Source organism: Raphanus sativus, chromosome 9 (assembly GCF_000801105.2).
Source record: "Raphanus sativus cultivar WK10039 chromosome 9, ASM80110v3, whole genome shotgun sequence".
Classification (NCBI taxonomy): Eukaryota; Viridiplantae; Streptophyta; class Magnoliopsida; order Brassicales; family Brassicaceae; genus Raphanus; species Raphanus sativus.
In genome coordinates, this window is record NC_079519.1 from 26,511,957 (window position 1) to 26,529,479 (window position 17,523).

General features: G+C 29.8%; 2 protein-coding genes across 2 annotated transcripts; one reads left to right on the top strand and one right to left on the bottom strand.

Moving 5' to 3' along the window:
• The first annotated feature begins 2,990 nt into the window (after positions 1-2,990).
• Positions 2,991-5,453, top strand: LOC108825802 (serine/threonine/tyrosine-protein kinase HT1). The gene is made up of 3 exons (XM_018599155.2): positions 2,991-4,016; positions 4,496-4,951; positions 5,037-5,453. The coding sequence occupies exons 1-3, from the start codon at positions 3,567-3,569 to the stop codon at positions 5,304-5,306; spliced, it is 1,176 nt and encodes a 391-aa protein (XP_018454657.1). The 5' UTR covers positions 2,991-3,566; the 3' UTR covers positions 5,307-5,453.
• A 6,724-nt stretch (positions 5,454-12,177) lies between these two features.
• On the bottom strand, positions 12,178-14,134 carry LOC108826011 (uncharacterized). The gene is made up of 2 exons (XM_018599380.2): positions 13,680-14,134; positions 12,178-12,834 (listed from the first exon to the last, which is right to left on the bottom strand). The coding sequence occupies exons 1-2, from the start codon at positions 14,065-14,067 to the stop codon at positions 12,341-12,343; spliced, it is 882 nt and encodes a 293-aa protein (XP_018454882.1). The 5' UTR covers positions 14,068-14,134; the 3' UTR covers positions 12,178-12,340.
• Between the last annotated feature and the right edge of the window lie 3,389 nt (positions 14,135-17,523).

Here is a 17,523-nt window from a genome sequence, read left to right on the forward strand (position 1 = left end):
ATTTTTATTAAAATAAACTTTATTGTATATAAAATTAATATTTAATTAATTATTAAATATATCAAAGGCATGAAAATAATTTATTTTAATAATTTTGGATTCGAGCTCTCACGTTAAAAGTTAGAGTGGTTAATATCGTTTATACCCTTAATGAATAAAATATATAAATTAACTCCAAAATAAAAACGAATTAAAATGATTAAAAATAATAATAACAATAATAAGAAGAATTATCTGAAACCTAATATATATTAAAAAATAAAATATGATATAAACACATATATTGTGTTGTTATCTGAAACTATCTTTTAATAATAAATTAAACTAAAATAAAACAACACATAACTAAAGATTAATCAAGAAAAATTATCAATTTTATATAACTGAAAAGAGAACATTTAGTTTATAATACTATATTCAAAGCGATTTTCTTTCTCTCACGTTAAAAGTTATAGCGTTTAAAATTTTCATTATTCTTAATACATAATTAAATTAGATTTGTTAATATAGAATTACTCACAAATTTAAAACGAATTTCATTAATTTGATTCTCATCATTATCTACAAATTATATATTATGTGATCCAATAATATTTACATCAAAATATTTTAAAATAAATATAAATCCTTGTATATATTTTTATGAATATATGAATATTTTCAAGTTGTTTACATAATAATTTTTTTATTAAAATAAACTTTATTGTATATAAAATTAATATTTAATTAATTATTAAATATATCAAAGGCATGAAAATAATTTATTTTAATGTTTCTCGAATTTATAATATATTTATTTAGTAATTTGTAAAATTATTAAGCCCGCAACTGCGGGCAAAACACCTAGTTATTTCCAAATGGTAATGCATCCGCGATAAAGTTGGCTAGAAGATTAGGTAGATAACTATCATTCAATTATTTCTTTAATGAATTATTTTTTAAAAAGTATCATCAGATTTGTGTGGGGTTTTATTGAACCAACCAGTATTAGATTGTATGTTAATGATGTGTTTTTGAGGTTTTATTGGGGTTTATCATGTTTTCACCTATTGGGGTTTAACTAAACTCAGATCAGATTATATACGGTCACCGAATTTATCAGATCGACCAAGTGCCTGGATCAGATACAAAAATGCTATTAAAATACTATAAACTAGGTGTTTTCCAGCACCATGTGCAGAAATAAAAGTTTTAAAATTTAAATTTATTTTAAAATACAAAATTTGTTAATTTTTGATTTTGTTAATTTTTGATTTTATTATTTGCTTACAATATGTAATCTTAATTTAATAATATGTAAAAACTTTAAGATTAATTTTTTATTAAATGTATTTTAGTAATATATATGTATATATTTAAATTAAAATTTTGAAATATTATTTAATTTATATCTTTTTGTTTAAATATATTAAATCAAATTTTTTAAATGTAAGAGAAAATTTTGTTAAATGTATAATTATCAAAACATAAAACTAAATAATTTTCTAAAATTTATGGATATTAAAAATAAACTAATAGCATTGAGATTAAAAATTACATTTAAAACTGTATAATTTTGAAGAATTGTTTTACTAATAATAATTATAAAATAGAATTAAATTTTGAAAATTCCAAAATAATATTATATTTCTATTGATAACATTATATTATTTATTGCTATATTAATGATGATCTATGAGTTATTACCATATTTTAAAAACTTACTAAATATACAAATCAACAATAATTGTAAATGTCCATGTCGTTATTTAAAGAAAATTATTCTTCTTTTAAATGCATAGTATTTAGAAGAACTGTTTTTGTAATAAAAATTCTATACTTATAAAAATATAGCTAAATAACATTTCAAAATTTTAATTATTATTATTTTTCAATTTAATTTATTAACATTATATTATTTATTGCTATATTAATGATGTTCTATGAGTTATTACCATATTTTAAAAACTTACTAAAAATACAAATCAACAATAATTGTAAATGTCTATATCGTTATTTAAAGAATTTTTTTTTAAATGCATAGTATTTAGAAGAACTGTTTTTGTAATAAAAATTATATACTTATAAAAATGTAGCTAAATAATATTTCAAAAATTTTAATTATTATTATTTTCAATTTAATTTATTATTTATTGTTATAATAATTATGATATATAAGTTATTATCATATTTTAAAAACTTACCTTAAATATAAATCAATATTAAATGTAAATATGTCATAATGATTTATAAGTTATTACCATATTTTAAAAAAATTATCTTAAATATAAATCAATACTAAATGTAAATATCCATGTTATAATTTACTTCAAGCCATGTCATCAATATTAGTGTGCCATGTCATCATTTTTCTTTCAAAATTAATATGATGATGACACATGTCAAAATCACTTCTCAAATATAGACTAGGGGATTTTTATAAATGCACATAAAATAAAAAACGATTTTGTAACATAAGAGTGTACATAAAACATTTCAAATAAACTAATTGATAAGCTATATAATTTTAAACAAAAAAGTATTTTCTTCTTCAATATAATATGAATTTGTAATTTAATAATGTATATCAAAACCAAACAATAATTCATATCAAACATTGTTCTTAGCCAAAAAATTTGCCCTTTTTAAGGCGTTGATCAAAACTGATTTTTTTAGGCGTTCATAGTGTGTATCTAAACCTAAATTGATAATTTATTTAAAAAACTCTTTAATAATATTTAAAATCAGTTTCCTAAAAAAGCTCTATCCCAGACCCGGACTTGAGAAGAAGATGTGTGGAAGTATGAGTTTTCCACCCTCATAAACTCATTTCAGACTTCTTCTTTTTTTGCTAAAGTATCTTTTGTTTAGTGATATCTGTACACTATATATTAATATTTCATGTTCCAAGTTCAGATCACATATCAGACCGACACTGACTATCCCCCCAATATACACGAACCAAACACCATTGAATTTGTTCTAAACAGAAAACAAAAATGGTATATAAAAGATGTATCATAATAACTCTTTCTCTCTAAAAAAGCTTACTTTTGAACGAAGCAATCACGAGAAACCTTTGAAAATCTCTTACTTTGGGTCCCTTCCTTATTCACTTGATTTCTTATGTAACTTGTAAAACTCAACTTGTATCCAAAACTTTCTGGTGCTTTTCCCTCTTCTCGTGTCCTCATCTTTTTCCCAGGAAAATTTTCTTCCCCTTTGTTAATTTTCCCGGAGAGTTTCATTGTTCTGCTAAGAAAAAGACAAAGATGAAACCCATTTGTTTCCTTCTCTGTTTCTGTTTCATTCCTGTAAGAGTATCTTCCTTGTGACAAAATCTTTCTTAGTTTTAACATATCTGAAATTTTATATTCCCTGATTCTGTTTTGTCTTCCCGAGAAAATTAATGAAACCGCGGCTATATTCTCGGGAGATCCTACAGAACCCATGTTTCTGAATCAGTTCATGCACTTCCTGAAATCTATTCACACTTTCAGAAGGAAAACCCTAGTTCAATAAACCCTAGATCCTCTGCTTTCACAAACCCTACCTTGTGATCCAAGCTAACTCTCTTTGGATTCACCATGTCTGGTTCATGTTTCAACCCGTTTCGTCTCAGGCGGTCTCTGAGATCCAAATTTCTTCCAGAGTCTTCCTTCCCCGCCTCCTTATCCGCAAACCCATCTTCCTCCAAAACCAACCGGTATGCAGAAAGCGAGACGATGGAGAAGAAGAGATTCGACAGCATGGAATCTTGGTCTATGATCCTAGAGTCCGAGAACGTGGAGACATGGGAAGCGTCTAAAGGGGAAAGAGAGGAATGGACCGCTGATCTTTCGCAGCTCTTTATTGGGAACAAGTTTGCTTCGGGAGCGCACAGCAGGATTTACAGAGGGATCTACAAACAGAGAGCGGTCGCCGTGAAGATGGTGAGGATCCCAACACACAAGAAAGAGACAAGGGCTAAACTCGAACAGCAGTTTAAGTCCGAGGTTGCTCTGCTTTCTCGTCTCTTTCACCCTAACATCGTCCAGGTCTGATTTTCTCTTTTTGCTTATCAAAGTTTAAAACCTTTTTCCATTATCAAGAAAATCTTGGTGAAAAAAAATTTGGTGGGAGAAAAAAACATAACACACAGATCTTATCTTTAGACCCATTGGTTTTAGATTATGAGGTATAAATTTAATAATTAATTATTAATAACACAAAACCTATTCTTTCATAGTTTTTTAACATCAAAAAACTATTTTATTGCTATCTAGACCAGAATAAACTAATAAACAAAAAATAAGTATATATGGAGGATCTTAAATTCTGAAAATCTTCTCTTTATATTGCTATCTCCTTAAGTTCTGTGGAAAAAACTATTCTTTCTAGCAAGGAACAACATAGCATGTATATATATCAAATAGAGAACAACATCATACAAAGGCACATTTTAATATATTGCATCCATACGATCATAGGCCTTAATCGTTTCGAATACTAATTATATCTTTATTTTGATATATAGTTTATTGCGGCTTGCAAGAAACCGCCGGTTTACTGCATAATAACTGAGTACATGTCACAAGGTAATCTCCGAATGTACCTCAACAAGAAGGAACCTTACTCGCTCTCGATTGAGACCGTACTAAGGCTAGCTTTAGACATCTCAAGAGGAATGGAGTATCTTCACTCGCAGGGTGTTATCCACAGAGACCTAAAGTCCAACAATTTACTTTTGAATGATGAAATGAGAGTTAAGGTTGCAGATTTTGGGACTTCTTGTCTTGAGACACAATGCAGAGAAGCCAAGGGTAATATGGGAACTTATCGATGGATGGCTCCAGAGATGATCAAGGAGAAACCTTATACTAGAAAAGTCGATGTTTATAGCTTCGGTATCGTTCTATGGGAACTCACAACTGCCTTGCTTCCATTCCAAGGCATGACTCCCGTGCAAGCCGCGTTTGCAGTCGCTGAAAAGGTGAAAAAAGCGTTTGTCTTTAACACTGAGATTGTGTTCGTTTGGGACGCAAGTCATTAATATTTTCTCTTTTAAAACTGAGCAGAACGAGAGACCGCCATTACCGGCTAGCTGTCAGCCTGCGCTAGCTCACCTGATCAAGAGGTGCTGGTCGGAGAACCCTTCAAAGCGACCGGACTTCTCAAACATTGTGGCGGTGCTAGAGAAGTACGACGAATGTGTCAAAGAAGGACTGCCTTTGACGTCACATGCAAGCCTGACGAAGACCAAAAACGCGATTCTTGATCGACTTAAAGGCTGCGTCTCAGCCATCAGCTCACCATCTTCCTCTTCTTCTGTTCCTGTAAATGCCTAGTAATTTCAAAGTTATTTAATTACCATAACACTCGCTCTCATTGTAAAGATTACTATTCTTCTTCTTTTTCTTTCACTTATCTGATTGTATTTCGCATCTACACGATGTTATATGGTTTACATAATCACACGTAATTAATTAGGCTGATTAATTTGTATAATACAGAATATAATGAAACGTATATATTGATCACTGGTCTCTCATTTCGAAAGAAAGTGAGCTGGAATAAGAAGTGCGTAATCTAAAACGTATTGAAATTAAAATAAACGTCTCAAAGAGATGCGTAATTGCGTATGCATAGTTTAGCTATTTAGACTTCTTTTAATTTATATTTTAGATTACATGTTATTGTACAAGTGCAAGATTGGTTGAAGATTCATAGTACTTTTGCCCTCTCCTGTTTCCTATTTGAGCTCGGTCTGGAAACAAACAAGTGGTTATATTAAACCTGTGACATCATCCTATATATGTGCTTGTCGAGACAAATGGGCTTCGAACATTTTGAGGTTTATTTTTTCAACATGAGGTCTTCTCGTGCCTTAGTGTTAGGGCTGAGTGTTCGGGTACCAATTCGGGTTTCGGTTCAGTCTATTCGAGTTTTGGGTTTTCGGGGTCAAAGATTTCAGCCCCATTCGGATATTTCTAAATTTCGGTTCGGGTTCGGTTCAGATCTTTGCGGGTTCGGTTCGGGTTCGGATAATCCATTTAAAATGTTTTTAAATTTTCAAAATTCATTATATACTTATTAATATTTCTTAAACAAATAAAATTTATAGAGATTTTTAGCTAAATATTAATTTTGGGGGGTTATTTTAGCAAAGTTTAAATGATTATTTTCATAGAATTAGAGTTAATATTGTATCAATTATAAAAATATTAAGTATGATGTAAGTATGATATATATAGAACATTCTAAGATACAACTATTGTAATTTCCACTAGAAGTAACATACCTTTTATTTAGAAACCTTCAAAAAATATTTTAAATTTTTTATTAAATTTTATAATATAAATTTGTAAGTCAAAATAAATGATTATAAATCTTTGTTATGGTTTATAAGTTTTAGTATATGATTTTAAGTTTTTTATAAATTATTTATGGGGTGGTATGAATTCACACATAACTGGTGATGATTTATTTATAGATACGAAGATTCTTTAAAAATCAAGATCTGTGAAGTTCAAAAGTCTATTGAAGTGTTTGAGTTTTGAAAAAAAATTGAAATATTGTTATGAAAACATATAAATTACTTATCGTATATTATTAACCATTTTGGTATTAATCACCACAATTCAAAGAAGTTTTTCGAAGATAAAATTGATAAAAAATAATTTGTGTTCTACCACGTCACGAAAGATTTTAAAATAGACTTGCTATGTTCTCTATTGAAGAAACTGTGATTGAAAGAATTAACTATATATATATATATATATATTTATTTATTTATATATGGATGATTTTACGGAAAAGATGTAAAAAATTATATTTCAACAATAAAATTTTTTATAAACTGTTTTTGAAATTTGATTTTTTTGCTGTTTGATATTATTTTGTGATCTTGATAAAATATGTATAGAGAAATAAATTTTAAATTTGGCTTAGGACATTATAAACCATTAGACCGGCACTGATGTACACCCATGTTTCTCGTTCAAACCCACAGTGATTATGAAACATTCTGTAAACACATCTAGACTAAGGATGTTGACTTGAACTTGAAGAAAGCTTGAGTCACAAGTTATTATAATCATATCAAATTGTTATTTTCAAAAGGATTAGGATTAGATATACTCTCTCCGTTTTTTTTTAAATTTTTTGTAGATTAAAATTTCGTTTCAACATAAGTATTATTTTATAATTTCAATGCAAACTTTATTAACAAGATTTTCTATTTATTTTTCTATTGATTAAAATAATGTTAGATTTATAGTTAATCTGTATGCATAAATCTTTTTTTTAACACTGAAGTTATCATTAAGCAAAGGGTTAAAAAACCCCAAAGAGTTGATAGCTGGAAGCATCACTTCAGATAGCCGGGTTCAATCCTATGTTGCTACTGGTGGTCCCTCTTGGCTCTTTCACATTTTAGCTCTGGAGTCGGCGATGGCTCCTGTTTAGATGCTTCCTCTGGCTCCCTCCGTTAAGGAATGCGATCTGTAATACTACCTATTGGTAGTTCTTCTCTTTCTTCTTTCCTGTTTTTCTGTTTTCTGTCTTTCTTCCTTTTCCTCTGTTTTTTTTCTTTTTTTCTCTTTGCTTATTGGCTTTCCATTTAGATGGGTGTACGTTTGAGGCTTTGTCCTCTTTGGGGTTTTTTAACCCTTTGCTTAATGATAACTTCAGTGTGCATAAATCTAGAACAACAATTAAAATGAAATGGAATGAATAATATTTAGGAGTTATTTAAATATGTATGTCCTAATGAGATTATGAGTTATCTATCTTTAAGAAGATGTCAAGTGGTAACATAGCTTACGAGTTTAAGAATTGATTAGTGAAAAAGCTTTAGTTTTGAGTTATTTTCTAAAGCAATAAGAAAAACTAGATTTTCGACCCGCTCGACCGAGCGGGTGTCAAATTTTTTTTTTTTATACTAAATGTTATACATGATTTGCAATGAGTATAATGTTTAATTTTAATTGTTTCTTGGTTAACTTTTTAAATACTATTGTTATACTAAATATTATGAATATACTGAATATATGGATTTAAATTTGTTTGGCAAAATTTAAAAAAAAAGTAGAGATCTTTTGAAAATTTTAATTAGCTAAAATAGCTAGCAACATGAACTAAATTTGTAATAAATATTTATTTGTATAAGTGATAATACATTTTTAAAATTTCTCTGATTAAATAATTTTTAATATGACATTTCATGTAATAAAAGAGCTAATATAAAGTTTTTTTTTATAGCTGATGATCAATAATGTCAAAATTTTATTTAAAAAATATAAAACCATTTCTCTAAAAAAGTATGTACGATTTTACGTAACAATTGTTCTTGTTGACTTAGTTTTTTTTTCGTGTGTATTTGTCATGATGTACTTAATCTTACACATATAAAAGGTTTGGTAGTGCTTTTGTGTTGTAAGTTAGAAAATGTATTTATAGTGGACTTTTGATTGTGGATTGTTGGGATGCTTTGACATTAAACTTTCTGTGTATTTTATGCAGAGATTGTGGTGGCTAGAAAAAATTAAACCGAATTTTGGTCCGGTTTGAAGTTTAGAGACTTGATTATTTAATTATAATATGTTTATAAAGTTGGGCTTGTAAGGCCTGTTTAGTAAGACAATGTGAAGGCCTCATAATTGTTTAAGTCAAGTGCTTTATTCTCGACATCAAAAGATTGTAATCAAAACTACTGTGTTTTAAAATGAATGGCATAAGTATGTAATTTTTGTGGAAAAATCTAGGCTAATACAAAATGTACTTCAGCCTTAATAATTTAGATGTTCTTAGCCTTTTTTTTTGTAATTTTGATTCTATTCAATAATTAGTATCAGAGCTTCAGGAAGACAAACGGTATTGTTGCAGAAACAGGACGACCAAAAGATGGTGGAATACCTTCGTCAATCCAATGCCCTACGCTTAACTCGACGAACTATACAGTGTGAATCATAAGGATAAAGATCACACTTAGAGTTCACAAAGTTTGGGAAGCCATAGAAATATACTCGATGGATGGTGACAAAAACGACATGGCCACAACTCTATTGTTTTAATCCATACCCGAAACACTTATCTTACAAATCGAAGAGTTGGATAAGGTAAAGAAGATATTGAAAGCCATTAAAGCTATAAATGTGGGAGCAAAGAAACTTAAAGAAGCGAGACTCCAAATGTTAATGACCTAGTTTGATCGCCTCAAGTTAAAAGGAATCTGAGAGCATTGATGATTTCAGCGGAAAACTATCTGAAATATCATCAGAAGATCTTGTTCAAAATAACAGGAAACACTTTTAATCGATATATGTGCAATATTTACATTTCCGTAGACGTGTGTATCGTCAAACATTGCTATCACCTTTTGATGAAATGAACAGTGGTGTGTGATTAGTGATTACAGTGATGATATATAAATTATTTTTGTAATCAATATATCACCAAGATATTAGGTAAGAATTACAATATCATCACTGTTTTTTTTTTGCTGAAATATTAGTTTTATATAGAAAATTTTACATAACTCCTTTTTTTTCTGATCAACTGGTTACTTTCATTAAAACTAAATCAAAAGGTTTATGGCCTCAGACCCAAATAAAGATTTAGCTAAAGAGTCCGCTGAGCCGTTGCAGGCCCTTGGAATGAAAATGAAACAGCAAGAATCGAAAGGGGAGGAAGGGAGAAAGCCAGCGAGTCGATGTCCGATAAAATTCCATAGAGTTCTGTCGATCTTCTTCTCGTGGTAATCGCTCTGACGAACACTTGAGAATCTGTGCGAATACAGATGTTTGTGTATTGGAGGGAGGAGGCGTGGAGCAGTGCTTTCTGAATAGCTAGGGCTTCAGCCATGCAAGCGGATGAGACGTTTGATTGGGGCTTTGAGGCTCTGTGGAGTTCCTAGTAGAGAGCTACATACATTTGATAACTCCTATCCTACACTGTCTGACGCTTACAGGCTTACTAGTAGAGAGCTACATACATTTTTTTTTTTTTTGGCCATGTAAATATATATATATATCTTTTCCCGTCCTGAAAAATATGCTTTATTAGCTTCTCTTCAGATCCGGTCCTGGTTAACACCATTGCAAAATATAAGATCCAAAAAGGTATGAAAAATTGAAATTTTTTTCCTATCTTTCTAAAATTACAATAATGATATACAAATTCTTATCTAATCTTTATAAGTTTCTAATTTTTACTTTGATTTTAATCCTGATCTATATAGACAACTGGTTGGCAAACTTATTAAATAGCTATTTACAATCTTAAATGTCTCAAACAAATACAGATTTGAGATCGATCGATCTGCATGATGTTTTCAAATCAAATATATATTTTTAAAAATTATAACAAAGTTCACATTTTATCCTTGAGTTCACATTTTATCCTTGTTGTTTTCGTATCTCAATAAATTTAGGCACATGAGTTTTTTTTTTAGGTAAGGAAAAAGCTTTAAAGATTAAGAGAAACTCCATCAACGGGGTTTAAGAGAGATTCTTTTAATTAAAATAAAAAGAAAAAGATTAAAAACATGTTGTTTTAGTATCTCAATAAATTTAGGCACATGAGTTTTTTTTTTGAGGTAAGGAAAAAGCTTTAAAGATTAAGAGAAGCTCCATCAACGGGGTATAATAGAGATTCTTATAATTAAAATAAAAAGAAAAAGATTAAAAATATGTAGCATCTTCAATGGTTGATTTCATTTTTATCTTCAGATATGCATTTTCTTTAAAATGAATAAACAAATGAAGCAACATTCACTCCAATGGTTTACTTCATTTCTTTCTTGTAAAAAGAATATTCCAAGTATATTATTTCTCCACTTTATCATTAATTATTAATAACACCTTCTAGTTTTTCACATTTACTAATTTTTCCCAACTATTTTATTTCAACATAATTTAACATGTTCAACATATCTTATAATAAAATTATTACACCAAACATAAATAAATAAACAAAAACATTAGATTTTATATGTTTAGTGTTAATAAACAAATAATTTACCAGATTATTAAGTTTTAGTTTATGTTGTATTAATAAGTTTTATATGTTTAGTTTTGTGTTATTAATTATGTATTTGACTTTTTTATCTTAATTAAATAAGTTTATTTTATTTATTAGTATATATTTTAAGTATATTTAATATTTTAAATTGATATAATGAAAATAACAACTGAAATTATAAATTAATTGAATTATATTAAAACATATTGTTTATTTTGGCAAAAGATAAGAATAAATAAAAATTAAGGATCAATTTACAATTAAAAGGTTCATCTTAAAAAAAAAATGAAGATATGTACAGTAGATCTTCAAATTTGAGACAACACTGTTCATGGCTTCATTTTGAAGCAAAAAATGAAATAGGGTTGGAGCAAAAATTTCTTCAAAATGAACCAAAAAATGAAAAATTTCTTCTAAGAGAATGAACAAAAGCTCTTAAATCATATATTTTAAGAACCCCCTAAACAATTCAAATAACAGATGTCATTCAACTGTTATTAAAACTAACTTAAGAAAATAAAAGATTAATCATTTAGTTATAATATTGATATTTTTTTTAGAACTCAATTGAGTTTTCACGTTGCTCTAACTAGAAAAGAAAGACAAACTATGTATGAAAAAATTATATGTACAGGGTCGATCCTACTATCCACTAAATAAAAAGCCACTTAAATGATTTTACTTATACGTCAATCATAAATGAAAATTTTAAATAATATTAAAATTTAATTTTTAATTTTTGTCAGGTGGATATCTACGAAATCGTGGGAGTAAATATTTTTATAAAAATATAGATTCTATCTTTACCAAATTTAAAATTAAATGATAATTTTGTTTATTATATATTTACCAAAACCATATTTGCATATTTACTTTTACTATTTCCTTATTTTGTAACATAAATATGAATACTTTAACATATTTTATAATTTAACCATTTTATAAAAATAGCGATTAAACTAGAATGAATCTGATATCACTTTGTTCAGTTTTGTACAAACATTTCCGAAACAACTTTCTGATATCGTCAAATAAATATGAAGAGCATGGTTAATGATTAGTTAGAAAGAAAGAAAAGAGAGTTAAAAGTTTCTAAACTCTAATATCAGAAATTGTGCTATTTTTAAAGAAATCCTTTTATATGTGTTAAAATTTTAGTGGATTATTACATAAATATTAAAAGTTAAAATAAGAAAAGAAAAGAAAAGCTACCGTGACTGAGCTTATATATATATATACTTCTCTATATATATATATTCAGTTGCTGTAATTAGATCCCCAAAAACTCACATATGTGCAGATATAAAACCCGAAATTAGCTTTACATTGATAGCTCAAAACTAACTTGTTCTATAAAGTATTACACTTCAACACCACCAGCGTTGAAAGCAACCGAAAGCTGACCAACCATAACCTTAAGACTTTTTGCTTCCCAAATTTTTTCCTTGCAACCCCTAAACCCAATCGTACCGATGCTACTTTTAGTATTATTACCAACCATTTCGTGATTAGTCGTCGTCGAAGTTCGTTTATAGAAACCGAACCACTTCGCTTGCATGTAGCCTTTTCTCCTCCACGGTGGCACGTGTATCCCCACTTGCTTCAGCGAACGTTTCATCTCGTGGCACATTATCCTGACGAGCTTTTTCAGCTCTTCCGGAGTTCCCACGAAGACACGTGGCACTTGGCTTATTATGGAGTTGTATCTCTTTGTTGGCCTCGCTATTTCAAACTCTCCGGTGAGATTTGTCTCCACTATATAGCGATTATGATCTCCACCGCAACGAACGTCGACGTACTCGTGTTTTCCGGCGGTGTTCTTGCCGAATCTTTCCCATCGTGACTCGCAAAGACCTATGCATGCGGTGAGGTTATATTGTTATTAACATAACATAGTACAACCAATTATCGAACTAAAAATGAAGTGGAATATTCTTCTCAAAAGTTAGATTCCATTAAACACCTCGATCCACAGATTGTATCAATTATAAAAAAATATACTCGTCTTCCAACTAATAGTTCAACTGTTTTCTAAAACTAAAAAAAAGTACATATATAAGATACATATTCCCTCAGTTTTATTCTGTTAGTTATACTTGGACACATATATTAAAAAAACATTTTAATTTATATATTTACTAGATAAAAATATTACTATTAATACGTCTAACCACATTTCAATTAACAGAAAAAAAATTCAAAATATTAAGTCCATAAATTTTGTGTTAAAACTAAAGAACATTTATTTTAAAACAAAATTTTTATTCTACAACATCAAAACTACGACGAAGTATAATTATCTTTTAACTGATTCTAAGCAATTGTCTGAATCATACATAGCTTGGAGAATAAATTCTAGAATATATTCAATAGACCCATACACAATATATAGTTGTAATATTTAGACTAAAATTAAAGTCTAGAATCGTTGATGATTAAAAAAATTGGAATACTTAACTGATAAAATAAAAGTTAGATTTAACTTACAAATAGAGGAAATAAAATTATGATAGAATTTAGTCATCAGACTTGTAAAATCACAAAAACGTTAATTAAAACACAAATCAGATCTCCAAATAGTGTGTGAATTTTGTAAAATAGTTCCGCAGGTTAATTAATGATTAAATTTGTCGAATAAACATGTAAATTCCAATGTATTATGTAAACAAAAAGGAAAGAAAATATCATTAGATATGTACCTGCATCAAAGCCCTTGTTACGTAGAAAATCCATCAATTGGCGCTTAGAAGAACCATGTTGAACAATATCTCCGACGAATTTTCTGGCAACCTCCGTTGCGGCCAATATTTTCATCCGATATTCACCGACGGATAAACCTTCTAGAAGATTACGTAACCTCTCCTTCACATCATCGTACTCGTTGTCGGAAGAATATTCCATTTCCTCCTCCGGATTCTTTTTTTCTCCTTCCATTTCGATAAAAGAGGCAACCAAATCCGAAAGATCCCCTGTTTCCTCCGGTGAGTGATTACTTCCACTGCTGTCATAATACGGCGGACGTTGACGCGCCGCCGACAAGTTGAAAGCCGTCTCAGTTCTCTTGAACCTCCCATGAATCTCAACCATCTTATTCTTTATCTTTTTTTGTCGTTGTTATCCTAGCTAGTCTTTTTGACGAGATACTTATGATTCGTAGAATTTGGTAGCATATATAGAGATTTATATAAAAACGCGACTTAAATTAAATCATTTAATTCTATAGAGAAAGTTAAACGGAGTAGACGACAAAATGATAGAAGATGACGACAGAGTGGTGAAATTATGGTGACAAGTAACGAAAAGTATACTTCATTTTAACTCAATTAGGGAGAAGAACTAACGCCGTTAGTGGCATGTCTAACACATTTTTTTTTGCCGCCTGAAATATTAATATTATTATACTTAAAAACATACAAAGGTCCAAACCGACCACATTAGAATACAACACCAACACTACACAATCTGGGCCCAACATCAGGTCCAATCGAAACCCAAACCAGACACGCGTCCGAAACACGTGTTTAACAAAGAGAAAAAGATGAAACACGCGTCAAAACACGATGAAACCGTCTCCATCTCTCCACCGACCGAAGCTTTACGCCTGAGATCTCACCGGCGTAAAAGCAGACACCGGAACTGCCGGGAACAGTATTACTACGAGATCTCCATCTTCAACACTTGCGCCTTCTTCTTCTATGTTCCCAAACTTGGAGAGCATCAATCGACATGCGAGATTTCAACCGACAAATTACGCCTCACCATAGAAAAAGAAGCTTCTATCCACTCGAAACCATCTTCCATCGGAGAGTTTTACTCGTCCAGTGACGAGATTTCAACCTCCACCTTAACCCTTCATAACCCGAGAGAAAAACCGAGTCTTTCCACCAAACGGAAAGATTTGAGAAAATTGTTTTCTTCCAGAAACTAGATACGTAAAGCCGCCGTCTTCACATAAGGAGAGTGAATCGCGGAGTAAGCCGACCGTCCTTCACCGGAGAAGAAGACGAGGATGCCGGAGACAAAAAGCCAAACACCATTACATGAAGAGTGCGTCGCTGGAGACATGCATAAACCTAAAAGAAAAGCACACAAGGAAACCGGACCGACGGCGGCTATGGAAGCCCGCACCGTCGGCCGGAAAACTATATCACGACAGAAGCAAACTTAGAGAGAAGGCAGAGATATTTTCGTGGAGAGAGAGTCGTCTAACACTTTTTTATTTAACAGAGTTGTATCTAATTCTTAGTTTTATCAACTAAGCGTCCAGATTCAATTTTCATAATAATAATTGAATTTGAAAAATACATACCTATTCTCATGATAAATTTAAAATTTCCATAGATACGACAAAATATTTTATTACTAAAATAGAAATATATAGATTATTTTATATTTAATTCTCAGTTTTTAAACAGTCAGTTTTTATAAACAGAAATGTTTAAAATCTTACGCGTAAGATGAATCATTGTTTTAGCAAAAAAAAATAGATGAATCATTGATAAATTAGATTGTGAACAAAAAAATAGATATATCATTTATATAAAATGTTTTTAAAAAATATACGGATACGACAAAGAGTTTTTCTAGATTTGCTCACTTCACTTTTGTTTTACAACCGCCACGTCATACTAATTATCACCACTCAACTGATGAGGTGGTCAAAACTAACGTGACGGTGCCCGTGAATACACGTGCAATGCAACAAGTGAGTCATGGTTAACATGTGGTTGCACGTGACAAGATGTGGTTATTGTACGTATTTCCTAATTGGTAAGCGGTTTTGGATCTTTACTTGGTTTAAGATTATCTTTCGATGCGGAAAATAGAAGCAGGTTTAAGACCCAAACAAATGTCCGTATTCAATGTATCTAAGGAAAGTGCTACGTTCAACGTATCTAAAAGGCCTCTTCTTATAGGAGAAAACTGCAAAGATACTTCATTGGATATGGATAAGACCCAAACAAATGTTCGTTTTCTTTTAGGGTGTTATTGGTTCATGTGTTTTAATGGATTTAAAAGTCCAAATCAAATCATTTGTTAGTGGTTTTGTGATTTTAAAATCAATATACAAATCTAGTGTTATTGGTTATATGATTTTAAAATAGATTATGAAATCAAGTGTTATTCAATAATAAAGATTTGTTTATGGATTTGATTTGAAAGTATATTTCAATGGATTTGTAAGTGTTTTCAACATCAAAATACAAAGGCACAAATAAAGAGGTAAACCTAGATATTTTACTTGGATTTGTATATTTTTTTCAAATTGTATAGAAACACAATATAAAATACGTAACACTTGATCACGAGTATTAGTGGGGGTTATTGGTTCTAGTATTTTAATGGATTTACAGATTTTAGAAATCTTTGATAAATCCATGATTTTTAAATCAAACAAATGGATTTAAGAATAATTCATATGAATTTCAAAATCAAACAGGTGAATTGTTATAAATCAATCAAATAGATTTACCATTATGGTGATAAGTTTTCGTTAGTTAGTGTGGTAAGGTGACACTTGTGTATAAGAGGGTAAATGCTTAAAGCTTTGAAATATGCAGTAAAACAGACAATTCAATCAAAAGTTTCAAAATTATACATAAAAAATTCAATTACCATTACATAATGTCTGACAAGTAGGCATAAGTAATCATGCTTAAAATGCTAATATGAGAAGAACGATCTAAGCCCAAACAACCAATTAAAAAGAATGAAAGGTAAGAACCATGTCTGGGGATTCAAAAGGTACTCATGACCAAACACTGGTGACTGCAAAACGAAGAAGGTGAAGATGTGTTTGGTACCCAGAGAAAAAAATAATGATGAACAAGATACGAGATATTGACCAAATATACAAGATACGAAAACTTGTCCAAACGTTAAAATCCAAGTCAAAATAACATGTACAAGCTCAATATTTGCTCCTTTGTATTTTTACCCTTAAAACATTCATAAATCCACTCAAAATCCAATTATAAATCAAATCCTTAAATAAATCTATAAAATTGAATAACACTTGATTCTAAAATCTATTTTAAAATCAATAAACCAATAACAGTAGATTTAAATATGAATTTTAAAATCATAGAATCAATAACAGTAGATTTGGTTTGGATTTTCAAATCCACTAAAATAAATAAACCAATAACACCCCCGAAGTTTTAGGTTATACAGAAACGTAACTAATAACTTCAATGGATATGTCAATCACCAACCATCCACACATCAAGCAAAAAAAAACTATTACTTTCATAATATCATCAGTTCCTTTATCCCAGTATTCCAGGAGGGTTTTGAAGTCGTTAACTCAAGCTTGATGTTGTTCTCTTCCTCAGCGACGAACTGTTTGTCAATGGCAAGACACTCAAGCTTGACTTTCCCATTCTCTTCTTGATAATTCTGTATGAAACCTTTTTAGACTCTACCAATAAATCTCTTTGACATAGAAAAGGTGTTCTTTAGATTAAGGATGCTTGCATCTTCACATGTAAATCCATGTACTTGATTTCAAAGTCTTATTTGAATTCTTATTAAGTCCACTTA